At 42.1% G+C, this 20,387-nt stretch overlaps 1 protein-coding gene across 2 annotated transcripts in view; it reads left to right on the top strand.

Moving 5' to 3' along the window:
- The window catches only part of tacc2 (transforming, acidic coiled-coil containing protein 2), a 93,121-nt gene extending 79,753 nt beyond the window's left edge, over positions 1 to 13,368 (top strand). For both annotated transcript variants that reach the window (XM_059035700.1, XM_059035699.1), the window contains exons 18-19: positions 10,318 to 10,438; positions 11,086 to 13,368. In XM_059035700.1, the coding sequence (XP_058891683.1) occupies positions 10,318 to 10,438; positions 11,086 to 11,151 (187 nt within the window). In that variant the 3' untranslated portion in view covers positions 11,152 to 13,368. The remainder of the gene's footprint in view (positions 1 to 10,317; positions 10,439 to 11,085) is intronic.
- Positions 13,369 to 20,387: the final 7,019 nt, after the last annotated feature.

The following is a 20,387-nucleotide window of genomic DNA, read 5'->3' as shown; positions in this document are numbered from 1 at the left end:
GTCGTTCACAACTCTGACAAGGGCCTTCTCGGTGCTATGTGCAGCATGAAAACCACACTGAAACTTCTCGAATATACCATTAAGAGTTAGAAATTTTTGTAATTGAATTGCAACAACTCTCTTTAGAACCTTATCTAAGAATGGTAGGTTGGAGATTGGCCTATAGTTATTGAGGACTTTAGGGTCCAAATTGTGTTTCTTAAGCACAGGCTTTACCACAGCTACCTTAAGTGCTGAAAGAACTATAGCAGAGGAAACTGTGAAAAACTATGATTTTTAAAATGTGGGTATTAATAACACCAAGAACATATTTTAATAGTTTATTTAGGAATAGGTTCAAGAGAGCATGTAGTAGCTCTTATATGTCGAATTAGCTCTGTCAGTTCCTGTAAGGTAATCAAAGAAAAAGCCACCATAGTAGCCTTAATAGGTGTGGTTGGTAAAATTGGAGTCCTCCTTAATAGAAGGTGTCTATGGAATCTCATTTCTGATGTCTAGTATTTTATTTTTAAAGAAATGTAAGAAGTCATTTCAGCTGTGAGAGGAGCCAATGTCAAGGGTAGGACTATTAGGGGAATGATTAATTAATTTATCTAGGGTAGCAAAAATAAATCTAGGATTATTTTTATTTGTTTCAATTAAAGTAGAATAATATGATGATCTAGCCATCGCCAGAGCCTTCTTATATATACAGACGTGCTCAAATTTGTTGGTACCCTTACAGCTCATTGAAATAATGCTTCATTCCTCCTGAAAAGTGATCAAATTAAAAGCTATTTTATCATGTATACTTCCATGCCTTTGGTATGTCATAGAATAAAGCAAAGAAGCTGTGAAAAGAGATGAATTATTGCTTATTCTACAAAGATATTCTAAAATGGCCTGGACACATTTGTTGGTACCCCTTAGAAAAGATAATAAATAATTGGATTATAGTGATATTTCAAACTAATTAGTTTCTTTAATTAGTATCACACATGTCTCCAATCTTGTAATCAGTCATTCAGCCTATTTAAATGGAGAAAAGTAGTCACTGTGCTGTTTGGTATCATTGTGTGCACCACACTGAACATGGACCAGAGAAAGCAAAGGAGAGAGTTGTCTGAGGAGATCAGAAAGAAAATAATAGACAAGCATGGTAAAGGTAAATGCTACAAGACCATCTCCAAGCAGCTTGATGTTCCTGTGACAATAGTTGCAAATATTATTAAGAAGTTTAAGGTCCATGGAACTGTAGCCAACCTCCCTGGGCGCAGCCGCAAGAGGAAAATCGACCCCAGATTGAACAGAAGGATAGTGCGAATGGTAGAAAAAGAACCAAGGATAACTGCCAAAGAGATACAAGCTGAACTCCAAGGTGAAGGTACGTCAGTTTCTGTTCGCACCATCCGTCGCTTTTTGAGCGAAAGTGGGCTCCATGGAAGAAGACCCAGGAGGACTCCACTTTTCACAAAAAAACATAAAAAAGCCAGACTGGAATTTGCTAAAATGCATATTGACAAGCCACAATCCTTCTGGGAGAATGTCCTTTGGACAGATGAGTCAAAACTGGAGCTTTTTGGCAAGTCACATCAGCTCTATGTTCACAGATGAAAAAATGAAGCTTTCAAAGAAAAGAACACCATACCTACAGTGAAACATGGAGGAGGCTTGGTTATGTTTTGGGGCTGCTTTGCTGCGCCTGGCACAGGGTGCCTTGAATCTGTGCAGGGCACAATGAAATCTCAAGACTATAAAGGCATTCTGGAGCAAAACGTACTGCCCAGTGTCAGAAAGCTCTGTCTCAGTCGCAGGTCATGGGTCCTCCAACAGGATAATGACCCAAAACACACAGCTAAAAGCACCCAAGAATGGATAAGAACAAAACATTGGACTATTCTGAAGTGGCCTTCTATGAGTCCTGATCTGAATCCTGTCGAACATCTATGGAAAGAGCTGAAACTTGCAGTCTGGAGAAGGCACCCATCAAACCTGAGACAGCTGGAGCAGTTTGCTCAGGAAGAGTGGGCCAAACTACCTGTTAACAGGTGCAGAAGTCTCATTGAGAGCTACAGAAAACGTTTGATTGCAGTGATTGCCTCTAAAGGTTATGCAACAAAATATTAGTTTAGCAGTCCCATCATTTTTGTCCATGCCATTTTCATTTGTTTTATTATTTACAATATTATGTTGAATAAAAAAAAAAAAAAAAAAAAGCAAAGTCTGATTTCTATTAAATATGGAATAAACAATGGTGGATGCCAATTACTTTTGTCAGTTTCAAGTTATTTCAGAGAAAATTGTGCATTCTTCGTTTTTTGTGGAGGGGTACCAACAAATTTGAGCACGTCTGTATATATATATATATATATATATATATATATATATATATATATATATATATATAGATATATATATATATATATATATATATATATATATATATATATAAAATATATTTTTTTGTTTATTTTTTAATTTAGTTGTTATTATTTTTCTCCCAATTTAGATTGTCCAATTATTTTTAGGCTCAGCTCACCGCCACCACCCCTGCACTGACTCTGGAGGGCACCGACGAACACATGCTGTCCTCCGTTAGCCATCCGCTTCTTTACACACTGCAGACTCACCATGCAGCCACCCAGAGCTACATCGTCGGAGGACAATGCAGCTCCGGGCAGCTTACAGGCAAGCCCGCAGGCACCCGGCCAGACCACAGGGGTCGCTGGTACGCGATGAGCTGAGGACACCCTGGCCAACCTAAGCCCTCCCCACCCGGGCGGTGCTTGGCCAATTGTGCGCCGCCCCCTGGGAGCTCCCGTCCACGGTTGGCAATGGAATAGCCTGGACTTGATCCGGTGATGTCCAGGCTATAGGGCGCATCCTGCACTCCTCGCGGAGCGCCTTTACCTGATGCGCCACTCGGGAGCCCCCTAGCCTTCCTATATTTAACCAGGTCGTCCTTCCATGCGATGTAATGAACATGCAATTTTGATTCCCACCATATCGGTTCTATTCTTACGACCCTTATATTTCATCTTACGAGTTGTATCATTGAACCATGGTGAGCTTTTTTAAAAGACACTCTCCGAGTTTTGATTGGCGCTACAGTAGCTAAGATACCAGTCAAGGAGGTGTTGTAGGTATTAACCAGCTCATCTACTGATGAGGGCTCAGAGAGTGGTAATGCGCTAAAGACATCAGAAAGCTTAAGAGCAGCTGAAGAATTACTTACCCAGGATTTAAATGTATGGTCCACAGTCTTTGTAGATACTGGCAGATTCACCTCAAAAAGAATGACAAGATGATCAGAAATAGTAAGATCTAGGGTTATGATGTTCTTCACAGCTAAACCACAAGAAATTACCAGATCTAAAGTATGGCAACAATTATGCGTAGGACCTTTGACATGCAGGATATAATCTAAGGAATCCAGTAGCCTCAAAGATTCCAAGCAGTTAGAATCACAATCAATGTCAACATGAAGGTTAAAATCACCCAATAAAAGAATCCTATCATATTTCACTTGCAATATACTGTTGATAGCAGTTCCCCAAATTCAGTCAGAAATAGTGGGTTTGATTGGGTGGTTATAAGGAATTACAGTTATAAATTTGTCAGATGTCATCCCAGCATAGAACAGTTCCTATACAATTTAATTATTTAAACAGAAATCACTTTTTGATTGTTATTCTCAGGTCCAATCTTCTTTGCTGTGATTAATTAAGATATTTTTGGTTTCCAGGATTTATTTTATTATTGTTAAAACATATTGTTATTACTGAACTACCCCTATCTGTTTCAGCTGGGTGTTTGAGTATAAATAAGTAGGAGTCTGTGGCAAAGTGGTAATGACGTGCAGGTGAGTGCAGTGCAGAAGAATCACACAGACAACGTTGGTACAGGTGCAAGGGTGTTTATTTAATTTAATAAATGTCCAGAGCCTTAAGGCAAAACCTGCTGATAATAATAGTGCTGGAAGTGATACAGCGGCGTGTATCACTTCTATTTGTAAATCCTACGGGTTTGACCCGCAACCCCAAAGTCCCGTTCAGACACCCACACTAAACACAAACACAAAGACAGTGCGTGATTAAAGTGCTAAAGGTGCAAACAAAAGACAGTTCCTGTAGTGCAAAGGTGCGTGGTGAAGTCCGGGTTTTTCGCTGGCCGGCGGCTGCAGCTCCGGATCGTGCTCAGTAATCTTTGTGAGAAACGACACACAAGACAAACAGTGTAAATACACAGACAAGCAATCACTCACGGTTTCAGCACAAACAAGACGGGCTCCTTCTAGGTTATTTGGTTTAACCATCTGCAAAGGAACAGATCACTCAAGCCATGCCCCCTATTTATACCCTCGCCCATGACCCCGAGGTTAACGAGCGCATCCGCTCCTCCAGTCCTCGGATGCCACGCCACTTACCGTCTGGGTCACTGAGCTCGGGTGCCATGGCTCCGCCCCCTTCCGAACTGACCGACTTCCATCTACCCTACGGAATAAATTGTCGTGCCATTTCATTAAGGGTACTCTGTTCCTCGTATACCGTGCTCTCACAGGTCGAGAGGGAGATCTAACACTAAGACTCATTCGATCTCTGTCACATATCCCACCGCTCAGAGTGGAGCCGAAGGAACACTCGGCTAAACCTACCTTTACCATTACTTCCCCCTCCTGGGAAAAATAATCCGCATTTTGGTGGTCTTTCCCTGCACGGTGTACCATATGGTACATGAAGGGCTGCAATGCCAGATACCACCGAGTTATCCGGGCATTGCTGTCCTTCATTGTGCTCAACCACTTGAGTGGGGCGTGGTCAGTGACAAGATCAAATGAGTGTCCCAGCAGGTAGTATCTTAAAGAGTGAGTAGCCCATTTCATGGCCAAACACTCTTTTTCGACGACGGAGTAGTTGCGCTCCCGAGGGAGCATTTTTTTACTTATGTACAAAACAGGGTGTTCTACTCCGCCTACCATTTGAGACAGGACTGCACCCAAACCGACATCCGAAGCATCAGTGTGGAGGATGAATCTCTTAGTGAAGTCTGGAGTGATGAGCAGGGGCCTGGCAAAGTCTCTGCTTAACAGTATTAAACGCCCCCTGACATTCTTCTGACCATTTAATTAAATTTGGTGCGCTCTTTTTGGTGAGGTCAACTAAGGGATTAACCACTGTGGCATACTCGGGGATAAAGCGGCGGTAATAACCGGCTAACCCCAGTAGCGACCGCACCTGAGCCTTGGTTTTGGGGATTGCCGCGTCTACCAAGGCCTGGACCTTGGAGACAACGGGTTTCACCCTGCCATTCCCCATTACAAATCCCAAATATTGTGTTTCTCTTTTGGCAAACGCACATTTTCGCAAGTTAGCTGTCAGCCGGGCTGCCCTTAGAGACTGAAGGACGGCTGTGATCCTAGCCAAATGCTCTCGCCAGGTGGAGCTGTAAATGACCACATCATCAATATACGCTGCCGCATATTCACGATGTGGGTGTAAAACCTGGTCCATCAGTCTCTGGAAGGCAGCAGGCGCACCATGTAACCCAAACGGCATGGTTGTAAAATGAAACAGCCCCTCTGGTGTTGAAAATGCGGTTTTCTCTCTAGACCTACGAGTTAACGGGATCTGCCAATATCCTTTCGTCAGATCCAGAGTGGAGATGAACCTCGCCGTCCCCAGTCTATCTAGGAGTTCGTCGACCCGAGGCATGGGATACGCATCAAACTTGGCAATAGCGTTTACCTTGCGGAAATCAACGCAGAAGCGGTTGGTGCCGTCCTTTTTGGCCACTATCACAATTGGACTGCACCACTCGCTCCTGGAAGGCTCAATCACCCGAAGTTCGAGCATGTCCCATACCTCTTTGCGAACGCCACTCCGTCGACTTTCCGGGACCCGGTAAGGTCTCTCTCGCACTGTGACACCTGGGGGAGAGATAATGTCATATTCAGCGAGGTTAGTTCTACCGGGCGTGTTAGAAAAAACATCGCTAAATTCCTCAATTAACCTGCGTAGTTCACGTTGCTGATCAGGAAGTAACTGTTCCCCCATCGAAATGTTCTTTGTGCTAGAGGGTTCTAGCTCGGGCCCTAAATCATCCTCTATATTGCCTGGGGCTATAAATAACACCTCTCTTGCCTGCCAGGGCTTTAATAAATTTATGTGATAAATTTCTTTTTTGTTACGGCGATCGGGCTGTTTAATTTCGTAATTCACCTTTCCTATAGCCCGAATCACCTCATATGGCCCTTGCCATTTAGCACATAGTTTGGATTCCGCTGAGGGAAGTAGCAGCATTACCTTGTCTCCAGGTCGAAAAGTTCGGATTAATGCATTTTGATTGTAATGCTGCTGTTGTCGATGCTGAGCCGATCTGAGATTGTCTTGGGCCAAACGACCGACCAAATCTAGGCGATCTCTCAGTAGGAGCACATGCTGCACTACATTTTTGGACGAGCCTTTGTGCTCCTCCCACCCCTCTCTCAACAGATCGAGAATGCCGCGAGGCTGTCGGCCGTACAAGAGCTCGAAGGGGGAGAACCCTGTCGAACTCTGCGGCACCTCTCTCACTGCAAAAAGGAGGTAGGGAAGAAGTGATGCCCAATGTTTTTGCTCCTGATTCACAAATCGTCTCAGCATCGCCTTTAGAGTCTGATTAAAACGTTCCACCAAACCGTCCGTCTGTGGATGGTAAACCGACGTTCTGATGGGACATATTTTTAGTAATTTATATACCTGCTGTAGCGTATTTGACAAGAAATTAGTTCCATGATCAGTCAATATCTCGTTGGGGATCCCTACTCTTGCCATAATCTGCACTAGTTCTTTGGCTATCGCAGCAGCACTAGTGGACCTCAATGGAACTGCCTCTGGGTATCGCGTTGCGTAATCTACCACCACTAATATATGCGTATACCCGGAGTCAGAAGGTAGCAAAGGGCCGACTATGTCCACTGCGATGCGTTCAAAGGGGGTGGAAATAATCGGCAGTGGGACCAAAGGGGCGGGGCGCACTCGACCCGGCGCTACTCTCTGGCAGTCTGGGCATGTGGCTACATATTTCGACACTTCCTTATAAAGACCTGGCCAAAAGAATCGAGCCAATATCCGTTCCCTTGTCTTGTCAACTCCGAGGTGCCCCGCAAAAGGGATATCATGCGCCAGCCTCATGACCTCCAGCCGACAAGACGGGGGGACCAATAATTGTGTTACAGGATGTCCTGTGCCCGCGGCCAGGTTTACCCTATATAGTAATTGCCCCTTGATAATGAAGTGTGGAAATACTAGTGCCCCAGCGACTTCAACATCCTTACCTTCAATGGACCGGACCTGTCCCCGAATGTGCACCAGTGATGGGTCATTGTCCTGCTCCCACACTAGGTTCACATTCGAGTGCCACATGTCCGGTATATTGAGCGGGGCGGGAGTAACATCTGCCCTTGATGGCCCAGTAACCTCGCCCTCTCGGTCACACTGCGTTCCGACCCCCTTTGACTGACGTTTTTCACCGTTATAACAGGCTCCCACCAGCCCCCAGCCTTGTCTCATTAACGCTCCCTCCCATTTCCGCAGCCTTCTCTCTTTGTTTGTTTTTTTCGGCCGGAACAGGGAAGAGAACATTTCCGCTTGAAAGGGAAAAACATTACCAATCATTTCCCCTTCTACTTTTTCTGCCACATTTGCGTGTATGGCCGGGACTGCCCTTAATTTCAATAAATCTTTATAGTTGGGCCAGTCCCGACCCAGAATAATGGGATGTGGTAACCTTTCCGCTACCCCAACTACCAGGGAACGTTTCATCGGACAGACCGATAAATATGCTTTTACTGTGGGGTATGTTGCCGTGTCTCCATGGATACAGGAGATCGCCACCTGACCTTGTGGCTGCCACACCATACCGCCTAAGAGAGATGCTCTAATTAAGGTCTGACCACACCCTGTGTCCACTAATGCATGGGTTTTCACATTTCCAAAAATCACCTTAACAATACAAGGCCCCTCCCGACCATTTTTCCCTCGCTCACCCGCTTCAGATGCCAGATTACAGACGGCCACGTCACACTCCATCGCAGATGGGCATGACCTAGCCTGATGTCCCGGCTGGCGGCACCTAAAACAGGTAGGGGGAAAGGAGGGCACAGTGTTAAATGGTCTGTCCCGCTGCTGGTATGGCAACGGGGCAGGGGCAGCACCTCTACCCCCGCTGGGGGCCGACCTTGGTCTCCATGAAGAGGAGGCAAGGTCGCCCATTGGGGTTGGTGCTCTCGGAGGTCGTTGAACCGGTCCTGGTGGTGGGGTTGATGGAGCAGAGAGAGGAGGTGGGGCTCGGCTGCTCCGTTGAGGTAGCGGGGTGAGTAGCCCGGTCTGGGCGGATACCAGGGAGTCCTCGAAGTCCTCAGCGAGCTTGACTGCCTGTTCCAGGGTGTCGGGGTTGTGGCGCCGTATCCATCCTTGGGTCTCGGCGCCGACCACATGACAAAACTGCTCAATCACGATGGCCTCCCCCATCTGGGCAGTTGTTTTTAGCGCCGGGGTGAGCCAGTGTATCATGTGGTCACAGAGCTTCTGCGCGACCACCCTGGGGCGTACGTTCGGGGACCTCCTGTACTCCCTGAACCTCACTCGGTGCGTTTCCTCCGTAATGTTAAGACGGCGGAGAATAGCCAGTTTTACCAGGTCATATTGAGCGGCGTCGTCATCCCCCATCGCCTGGTAGGCTGCCTGCGCTTCCCCAATCAGGCAGGGTCCCAGCTGGCTTGCCCAGAACTGTCGGGGCCATGACGCGGTGGTAGCCAGCCGCTCAAATGCCACCAGGTATGCCTCTGGATCATCATCCGCCGTCATTTTATGCGTCCTTGCTTTGGGCGCTATGAAGCCGCGTTCCGCTGCTGCTGTGGGAGGTATTGCCAGCCCGACCCTCTCGATCAGCGCGGTGTACCTCTCCTCTCTCCGTCTTTCCTCCCCCTCCCGTCTGCTGTCCAGCTGCTCCAGCAGCGCCGACAGTGTTGCGTAGTCCATCCCACTTCTGACACCACGTGTGGCAAAGTGGTAATGACGTGCAGGTGAGTGCAGTGCAGAAGAATCACACAGACAACGTTGGTACAGGTGCAAGGGTGTTTATTTAATTTAATAAATGTCCAGAGCCTTAAGGCAAAACCTGCTGATAATAATAGTGCTGGAAGTGATACAGCGGCGTGTATCACTTCTATTTGTAAATCCTACGGGTTTGACCCGCAACCCCAAAGTCCCGTTCAGACACCCACACTAAACACAAACACAAAGACAGTGCGTGATTAAAGTGCTAAAGGTGCAAACAAAAGACAGTTCCTGTAGTGCAAAGGTGCGTGGTGAAGTCCGGGTTTTTCGCTGGCCGGCGGCTGCAGCTCCGGATCGTGCTCAGTAATCTTTGTGAGAAACGACACACAAGACAAACAGTGTAAATACACAGACAAGCAATCACTCACGGTTTCAGCACAAACAAGACGGGCTCCTTCTAGGTTATTTGGTTTAACCATCTGCAAAGGAACAGATCACTCAAGCCATGCCCCCTATTTATACCCTCGCCCATGACCCCGAGGTTAACGAGCGCATCCGCTCCTCCAGTCCTCGGATGCCACGCCACTTACCGTCTGGGTCACTGAGCTCGGGTGCCATGGCTCCGCCCCCTTCCGAACTGACCGACTTCCATCTACCCTACGGAATAAATTGTCGTGCCATTTCATTAAGGGTACTCTGTTCCTCGTATACCGTGCTCTCACAGGTCGAGAGGGAGATCTAACACTAAGACTCATTCGATCTCTGTCACAGAGTCTTAATAAGTAGTTCTTATTATCAGGAATCTAAGCCAAATGCCTACTGTCAGTTTTTATTGAAGTTACAGTAACACTGAAACCAATTTTCAATTACAGAACAATGAAAAGTAGTATACATTTAAAGTACTGTACATTTTATTGAAAATACAGCTGTAAGAAAACTTTTAAAAAGTATAACTTGAAACCTGCATGTCCCTTCTTGATCACAGACATTTTTAAACCACGAAACAAGGTGTTCTCAACATTAGGGTAGCAAGCAAATCAGACACTCTGGTGACTTGCATCCACAGTTTGCCATTCATAGGCCTGTATTATTATATCCCGGTTTTTCAGAATGGTTGAGAAAGTGTTCACGGGAATGTTGAAATCTGCAGCAGTTAGTTCTTTTTCAACACCTCCACTTTTGTCTGCAGGGATAATGCAAGTTTTCTTGCGCTGGTCACTCATTTCAATGCTTCATGGAAATGGAATTGATGCGTGAGCACTATGGAACTCAAAATGTGTGTGCGTGTGGTGTGTTGCAGAGCCAGCGCTGACATTGCCCATGTGCGATCTAAGGCCATGCAGGAGCAGGCTGCCTATCAGGCCAGCCTGAGGAAGGAGCAGATGAGAGTGGATTCACTGGAGAGGACCCTGGAACAGAAGGTAATCCCAGCAGCTTTATATCTGTGATATAATGGTCCCTGATCTCCTGAGGTGGCTTTTCTGTTGGCTCTTTTGTGTCTATCACAATAGAAGTGGGATTATTGTATATTGGCAATGCAGTTTTGAAGCCTGGAGCTGGACAGCTGTATCTGTGCAAGGTTATTATAGTGTCAATACCTTCAGGGTCCTAGTGCTCAGGGTACAATGAGAGGAATAGAAATGAGAGTAAAACAAATACAATAAAAAGCGCTTACAATTAAGAAGCACTACCTCTGAACAAATCCATATATTGTACTATCTTTTTGGTATTTATTTTGTGAAATACCAAAGCTGTGCGTCAGTGCAAGCTTGTTTTAGGTTACAGTCTGTTTCCATCAGTATTATATATTTTGTGTATAGTGGGTGCATTGAGATCTGTTTGGTCGACGACTGTGTGTAACAAAAAAGGTGGACATCTCTGTTTTATCAACATTTTCTTTTTTTTTGTTGTTTTTTTTGTTTACATTTAAAACACATTTATACAGCGCCTATGGAAAGTCTGAATGAATATATTCATGGAACAGGGGGAAAAAACATTATTTCTTCGTTTTTATAGCGTTTTTATAATCCTGTATAATCCCGTTCTCTATTTTGTTCTTTGTTTCCAGAATAAAGAGATAGAAGAGCTGACAAAGATCTGTGACGAGCTCATATCCAAAATGGGGAGGAGCTAACTGTCAACCAAACTGTACGGAATAGGCAGGAGCTAACTGCCAACCAAACTGTACAGAATGGGGAGGAGCTAACTGCCAACCAAACTGTACAGAATGGGGAGGAGCTAACTGCCAACCAAACTGTACAGAATGGGCAGGAGCTAACTGCCAACCAAACTGTACAGTTTGCATTTGAAATCGGGGTGCAATATATACACAGGCACATTTTAATTGGTTTTGTTTTGTTTGTTTGTTTTGTTAGTGAGCGGGTAGAGAGTTCACTGTAGACTTTTCACTGCACTACTGAAGACCACATTGTACTGTAGCACACAATCCAAGGGCAGGATTTTCAAAAAAACAGTGTTATTGTATCAAACTTTAGTAGCAAGTGATTTTCAAATTAAATGTGTTAATTAAATCAATCCGTTAATGCTTTGAAATTGAGTCGATGAGATCGTTAATGAACGCATTTCTCGTTAAAAAGCGTAATTGTCGCAGGTCACGTACATCACTTCCAGTCTCAATGACTAAATAAGGGGAACTCATTAATCAAAATGCATGTTAACGAGATCAAGAGAAATTAATGGAAGCATAAATCGCTGTTATGTAAACTACTAGCGTACAGCGAGACGGCTCTCTCATTGCGAGCAGCAGCCAAATGGAAATGAAATAAAAAATAATAGGAATATCTATTTTGTGTATAATTTGTAAACTTACATTTAAAATGGTGCATTTTGTCATGCAGAATGTACATTTATTTAGATAACTTCACATATACAATGCTGATTTATGATTATCTCGCGTGTGGGTAAAAATCGGATGGTACACATTTAAAAAAAAACTAAACTTTTTTATTTATTTTTTGGATGGGGCGGGGGGAGCCATCTATCTATATTGAATTTATTTTCTTATGTTGACATCTGCTTTTATATGTATTTTAGTATGTATGATTGTAGGCTATAAATAAATACGTTTGAAGTGTTATTTGTGTTTGTAGTTAGTTATTATACATGTATACCATGTATGTAACACTTCATTATACATTTATTAAGCTTGTAAAATTACACAATACACAATTTGTTTATAGTTAATTGTTCGGTGAATTCCTCTAATCATGCATTTTCTCTGGTACTGTTTGCTCACCTCTGGATAAATAAACTCAACATGAATAGAAGTAGCCACCGATCACAGTTTTCACGAGCACGTCGTCTTAAGTTCAAGCCAAAATTGTAGATATTTATTACTGCCATAGCCTTATCTTTTCACCTATTGATTCGCCCCATTGCCACTGTACTTTATGCATCCCATTTGCGATGTCATCGGGCAGACTGTTCTGGGCTTAAGGTTACAAATTGTTAAAACAAGTGAACAAATCTCATTCATAACCACAAGTATATAAAAGTCTAAAATAGTTCCATAACTACAAATATTGAATTATCTAGGTAGTCTCTGTATCGATAAATTATGACAGTTAACACAGATTTGCTTTTAAATTCCAACTCAAACAAAAGAAATAGTCACAAGATATTAACATTATTTCGGAAATCAACATAATTTCAGCAATCACATTAGGACGATCATTTAATAACAAAACAGGCACAATGACCGTTTGAAATGCCCAAATCAATGCTACATAACAAGTTATCTTTTACAAACTTTTGAAAATCCTGCCCCAAGACTCAAACTGTCAGCTATTTCTTTGCATAGTCTGATGTGTAGCAAGTTCCTGTATCAGGGTCTTGTAAGGTCCTGTAATGACTGACCCTAGCCACCAATTTGTATACAATTTCCCATGAGCAGTGAATTAATGGAATTCAATACTTCTGCATGGGGACTCATATATTCGCTAATTCTCATTTAAGCCTTAAAAAAAAAAAAAATCAAACTTTAATCTGCATTTAAAAGATTTGTAAAGATTGCATGTCTCTCTCTCTCTTTCTTTCTCTCACTCTCTCGCTCTCTCTCTCGGTCAAATATACTGTAAATAAAATGTTGGCTGATGAAAGAACCAATTGTGATTTTGATACTGTTCTGCAGTTGAAAACGCTCCTGTACTTTATAGATAAAAAAAGAAAGTGTTTGCTTCCTTCATATATGTTCTGTGTTTTTTTTTTTTTTTTTTAAGGTCTGGGCAATTTCCCTGTGCAATGTGTTAAATTCAGATTGGGTTTGTGGGTTTCAGTCCAGACTGGTTTCTAAAGTGCAATAAATATGGCAATAAATATATTCAGTCCCGGAGTCTTTACACATGGTGTACTGTATATTGCCCTAAATCAGGGGTTCTTAAACTAAAGGCTGGTTCACACTGGGCATACGATTCATACGAACGCTACGAACGCACCACCTTGCATTCAAATCATAGACGCTGCGGATGAGTTGGTAGATTTCAACTTCTCAGCGTCAAGTTGGTGACGTCACTCGCGTTCAACCAATCACACGCCTTTCTCTTTCCTTTAGAATTTTACAAGTAAAATACAATTTACCGTTTATCATTTGAAATAAATTATGCTTGTATAGATGTAGCGGAAAATGTCTAAAGACCTAATAATTAAGCATGTACAGTACCATAAATAAACAGATAAATAATCAGAATGAAAACTAACAACTCAGGAATTTAAGCCATGTTGGGGTGTCCCTCAGCAGCCTACGTACTGTAGCGCCATTCCTTTTCTTTACGGAGCCAGCAATAAAGTCGCTGACAAGGTGAGTGTCTTTTAGCCTTCTTTTATTTATTCACCACCAGACAGAACTGTAACTGTCACACACCCTTTTTAGTCCTCCGCAGCCATGCAATCTAACTAACCCCATTCACTCCTGGCTGCGCATACACACTTGCATGCATACCAGCTTAACAATACACACAACACGTGCAACACATAACACCCACAGCAGAGGGTTTTCTGAGCCACCAGTTGGCCGGGTTGCTACAGTACAGTGTTTACTGAAAGCAGGATGGTTAAATTTGCTGTCAATCACACAATCACTCGGAGAAAGGATCCTTGAGGAGGTTCAGAAGCATTTAAACTAGAAAGGAAGGGGGGAGAAAAAAAAAGAAGGGAGACCACATCAAAACAAGGCCAACAACTCAGGTAAGAGAACTAGTAAATGTATTTATCTAAATGCTAGAAGTCTCAGAAACAAAATGTTAGAACTTGAAGCTACTGCACTAACAAGTAACTACGATGTGATAGGTGTTACAGAAACTTGGTTGTCTGAGAGTGATAGAGAGGAATATAATATTAGTGGGTATACAGGCAGAACAGGAGAGGCGGAGGGGTAGCGCTATACATAACAAATAGTCTTGAAGCCCAGGTGTTAAATCTGGACGAAGGAAACAACTCCGAATCAATATTGGTCAGAATAATGGACAAAAATTCAAAGGGCATAATAATAGAAGTATGCTATAGACCACCAAATTCAGACACAGAGCAAAATAATCTGTTATACAATGACATTAGAAATGCGTGTAGCAAAGGAGAAGCCATACTAATGGGGGATTTCAACTTCCCCCATATAAAATGAGAAAACCCGGTGGTGAGCACGACAGACAAAGTTGAAATGGTGAAAATGACAAATGACTGCTTCCTAACGCAATTTGTTAAAGCACCGACTAGAGGGGAGGCATGCCTTGATTTAGTCTTTTCAAATAACGAAGACAGAATAACTAAAATAGAGTTCAGAGAACCATTGGCAAACTCAGACCACAACGTGGTCTCATTTGAAGTGATTTTTAAAACCCAAAAAGTAATGATTAAAGCTAAGGTTTACAATTTTAAAAAAGCAAACTATGAAGGTATGAAACAGAGACTAACAGAAGTAGATTGGAGTAAAATAGAGAAAAATGTAGTACTAGAGGCGCAAAACAATTACATCCCAAAAGTAGATTAATCTAAATCTAAAACAAAATGGCCAAAGTTGTTTAATAGATCAATTAAAAAAAATATTCAGATATCGACAATGGATAATTGCAAAGCATACGACATGGTTTATTTAGATTTCCAGAAAGCTTTTGACAAAGTCCCGCATAAAAGATTAATTCTCAAACTGAACGCAGTAGGGATTCAAGGAAATGCATGCACATGGATTAGGGAGTGGTTAACAGGTAGAAAACAGAAAGTACTGATTAGAGGAGAAACCTCAAAATGGAGTGAAGTAACCAGTGGTGTACCACAGGGATCAGTATTAGGTCCGCTGCTATTCATAATCTACATTAATGATTTAGATTCTGGTATAGTAAGCAAACTTGTTAAATTTGCAGATGACACAAAAATAGGAGGATTGGCAAACACTGTTGCAGCAGCAAAGGCCATTCAAAATGATCTAGACAGCAATCAGAACTGGGCAGACACATGGCAAATCACATTTAATAGAGAAAAGTGTAAAGTACTGCATGCAGGCAATAAAAATGTACATTATAAATATCATATGGGAGATACTGAAATTAAAGAAGGAATCTATGAAAAAGACCTAGGAGTTTATGTTGACTCAGAAATGTCTTCATCTAGACAATCTGGGGAAGCTATAAAAAGGCCAACAAGATGCTCGGATGTATTGTGAGAAGTGTTGAATTTAAATCAAGGGAAGTAATGTTAAAACTTTACAATGCATCAGTAAGACCTCACCTAGAATATTGTGTTCAGTTCTGGTCACCTTGTTACAAAAAGGATATTGCTGCTCTAGAAAGAGTGCAAAGAAGAGCAACCAGAATTATCCCGGGTTTAAAAGGCATGTCGTATGCAGACAGGCTAAATTGAATCTATTCAGTCTTGAACAAAGAAGACTACACAGTGATCTGAGTCAAGCATTCAAAATCCTAAAAAGTTTTGACAATGTCGACCCAGGGGACTTCTTTGACCTGAAAAAAGAAACAAGGACCAGGGGTCACAAATGGAGATTAGATAAAGGGGCATTCAGAACAGAAAATAGGAGGCACTTTTTTACACAGAGAATTGTGAGGGTCTGGAACCAACTCCCCAGTAATGTTGTTGAAGCTGACACCCTGGGATCCTTGAAGAAGCTGCTTGATGAGATTCTGGGATCAATAAGCTACAAACAACCAAACGAGCAAGATGAGCTGAATGGCCTCCTCTCGTTTGTAAACTTTCTTATTTTCTTATGTTCTTATTACACAAATACATTGTGTAATGTTATGTATATATTAGGTAGATGGTGGCAGGCCCAAATCTATTCAATAGAGTCCAGTTAGAGAAGTGTGAGAACCACAGACTTGCAATGCAAATCATATCAGTCAGCTACCAGTAGTAAGCATAGCTTCAAAGCAATGCTACCTCACTGTACCAGCCTGGTCCAAACTGAGTCTCACTGTTTTAAACAGAAAGTAGTTTTAGACTTTCAATGGATGTTCAGTCCCAGCACTTTGATTCTCCAGGAAAGCACGTAGCTGGATAAATGTTATGACTCTGAATGATCGCAAACACTAAATCAGTGAAGGAAATGACATTGGAATATACTTCTTCTTTTAAGCAAAGATGAGATTCTGAAATGACATCGGAAGATACTTCTTTAAGCAGAGTAATGAGATTCTGAAATGACATCGGAAGATACTTCTTTAAGCAGAGTAATGAGATTCTAAAATTACATCGGAAGATACTTCTTTAAGCAGAATGATGAGATTCTGAAATGACATCGGAATATACTTCTTCTTTTAAGCAAAGTGATGAGATTCTGAAATGACATCGGAAGATACTTCTTTAAGCAGAGTAATGAGATTCTAAAATTACATCGGAAGATACTTCTTTAAGCAGAGTGATGAGATTCTGAAATGACATCGGAAGATACTTCTTTAAGCAGAGTAATGAGATTCTGAAATGACATTGGAAGATACTTCTTTAAGCAGAGTAATGAGATTCTGAAATGACATCGGAAGATACTTCTTTAAGCAGAGTGATGAGATTCTGAAATGACATCGGAAGATTCTTCTTTAAGCAGAGTAATGAGATTCTGAAATGACATCGGAAGATACTTCTTTAAGCAGAGTAATGAGATTCTGAAATGACATCGGAAGATACTTCTTTAAGTAGAGTAATGAGATTCTGAAATGACATCGGAAGATACTTCTTTAAGTAGAGTAATGAGATTCTGAAATGACATCGGAAGATACTTCTTTAAGCAGAGTAATGAGATTCTGAAATGACATCGGAAGATACTTCTTCTTTAAAGGGATCAAGACAGTAAGTTTAATTTCTTCCTGAAGTTTATTCCAAGACCACGGAGCTAGAAAACTAAATGCCTTTTTTTCCAAATTCTGTACAAGCCCTAGAACTGGAAAGCTCAGGACAGTCTGATACCTAAGGTTATAAGCACTACTAGAGGTACATAGATCATTCAGGGTTTTGCCAGTTATGTAGCAGTGTTCCAATCTCCACAGCCTGCAGTACTGTTGTTGCCTCCTGTGGTTTTAGTGTGAGGGGGTTGTGTGTGTGTGAGCTCCACAGTAAAGAATACTCAACAGTGTAATAGCTGTACTGTTGTTGCATCCTGTGGTTTTAGTGTGCGGGAGTTCTGTGCGTGAGCTTGTGAACGAGTGGTTTGCAGTGCGCAGGTGCAGTAGTGATGCAGTGCTCCGGAAATGACAGACACAAGACAGTTCACAATTAAACAGCTCTTTCTTTGGCTGGATTGCGTGTCAACAACACTTCAATAATAAGCACGGGGTCTACACAGCCATGTGTATCACTCTGTGCAAAACAAGGGTGTCAGTCCAGAAATAATAAGACACTAATAATAATAACACACAACACAGACACAGTCACTTCAGACAGTGAGTGCTCTTTGTGCGATTGTGAAACAGTGGTGCAGTGTAGTCTGGGTTTGGTGCCGGCTTGTAGCGACAGCTCCCGGTTAGTGTTAGCGGTCTAACAATGACAACAGTTAGAACAACAAACAAACAAAACATGAAACACTCACAGTACATTTACACTTGGTCTCCTTTACAGGTCCTTGCAGTAACCATAACAAAGGAACAGATTGCTTCATCACATCTTCTGAAATACCCTTAGTCACGCCCCCTTCGATAGCTAGTGCAATCACGTATCCTCCAATCCATGACTGACACATCGCTCACCATATTAATGACTTCTGGTATTGTGACTCCTCCCCCTTCCTGGATGACCGGCTTCCGACTGACCCTGGAATGAACTTTCAAACCATCTCGTACGGGGCACACTGTTCTGTTGTACAGCACCCTCACAGGTCAGGAGGGAGATTGTTGACTAGGATTAATTCGCTTTCTGTCACAGAGCTCAACAGTGAAGACTACTCAACAGTGTAACAGCTGTACTGTTGTTGCCTGCTGTGGTTTTAGTATGAGAGGGTTGTGTGTGTGTGAGCACCACACTATAGAATACTCAACAGTGAACAGGTGTTTTTGGCTTCTCTGCTTAACTTAACAAAAGCAGTGTCTGTAGTGAGAATACCTGTGCATCACAATAATGAAAACTGGAAATCAAGTTAGCAGGGTGTAGTGGCCGAGACACTCAATAACTATGACTTGTTAAACAAACACAGTGTATTATAGGTTTATAGGACAGCAAGCGTCTGTGTATGGCAGAATATCATCACAGGGCCTGTTTCAGCGTACAAGAGTCGCTATAGCCCACGCACAACCATTCTATTACATACTGCTTTATTATTAATATACAAGTTTAGAATCGTTTTGATTTTAATGATTACCAACCCTTACTTAGTCCATTGTCAACTTTACTGAAAAGAGGGAAAAGGTTGATGAAGAGAATACTGTTAGTTGCTGCGGTACGTGACCTATTGTGATGTCACAATTTTGAATAACTTTGCAGGGATGTGTCGTGGAGTGCAGAAGGTGAAATGTGCACTCTCATTGGCTAAAAGACCCTCAGCAGTCATAATATGCAATGTGGTTTTGACAAAATAAGGAGTTTACTAAACATTTTAAACAATGCAAAAGGATAAGAAATAAAATTAAAGTAATGCCATCCAAAGAGGAGCAACCCTTAATCTCCATGCTTTAGGCATATATTTTATACAACTGCAAGAAATACTCCAGTATGTTTCAATACAAAGATATTAAAGAAACTGACTTCCCTCCTTTGTTCTCAAAGAGAGCTTGCATGGTTTAGCCCAATCCAGGATGCACAATAAACTCTGCAGGTACTCTCCACAGCTGTGTCTACACAAACTACATTGGCAGCAGGTGCATTTCAGATTGAAATCCTATTCATGCATACAGTTAGAAAATACCTTGTTAATAATGGCTACAGTGTATTTCTGTAGAACAGGTAAATGAGCGATTTATGAAAGTAATCATGACAGGGATACTGGTGTCGTAAGACAAAATGTACATAATTTATATAAACTGTACATCATTTAAAGCTGATCATTATTTGCAAACATAAAAAATGTAATAAGCTGCAGTGCATTTATAAAGACTCAGGTGTATTCATGACATTTTGGAAAATATAGATGTCATTAGAGTTCTGTCACACTCAGGGGTACTGCAGATGTAACGGGCAGTATTGTGTGATGGACTGCCATTCTGGATTCAGTGAGATGAGCTGAGGTTAAAGCTCTATAACACAGACTAGTCCAGCTCTTTTGCACAGCGGTTCAGACACTGTCTTGCAGTTTAGACACTGTCTTGCTGTTTAGACGGTCTTGCAGTTCAGAGACTGTCTTGCGCTGTGCGTGGTCACTTGTTCACGCCCAGCCTCCATCCTGTTACACAAACACAATCAAAGCATAGCATTCTTCATTCCAACTTAAAGCACTCAAGGGATGCATATAAACTCACTGACTAGCAGTAAAAGCCCAGCAATAAATGACACCAATATTAATCACTTGCTTTGTCATCAATAAAACATTGCTGGTGTGATGATGTGCATTGCTTGCAAAAAAAAACACAAAAAAACACAAAAAAACGATATCTTGAGTAGAGAACACTGGAGCACAAATCAAAGGGAAACTTTATACCATCCACAGCACTATCTGTTTACCTCCTATTTAGTGTGAGTATTCTGTAATATTCTCTATTGCTGTTTCTACCTCATTCATTATTTACCAGTCTAACTGATTTCTGGTAAACATGGGTCGATATCTTCTGCCCCCTCTGCAACTGGCAAATGTTAGTTAATAAATGGAAATTCTTGATACAAACAAGGTCAAATTACAGTCTTATTTTACATTGGAAATGTAGTCTTGCTAATAATTAACTTTTCCTCAGCAAACATGTTTCTTAAAAATCTTCCCCTGTCCCCATGGTCTTA

This window comes from Acipenser ruthenus, chromosome 13 (genome assembly GCF_902713425.1).
Source record: "Acipenser ruthenus chromosome 13, fAciRut3.2 maternal haplotype, whole genome shotgun sequence".
Taxonomy (NCBI): domain Eukaryota; kingdom Metazoa; phylum Chordata; class Actinopteri; order Acipenseriformes; family Acipenseridae; genus Acipenser; species Acipenser ruthenus.
The sequence above is the reverse complement of the archived record's forward strand: the minus strand, read 5'-3'. Positions and strand labels throughout refer to the sequence as shown.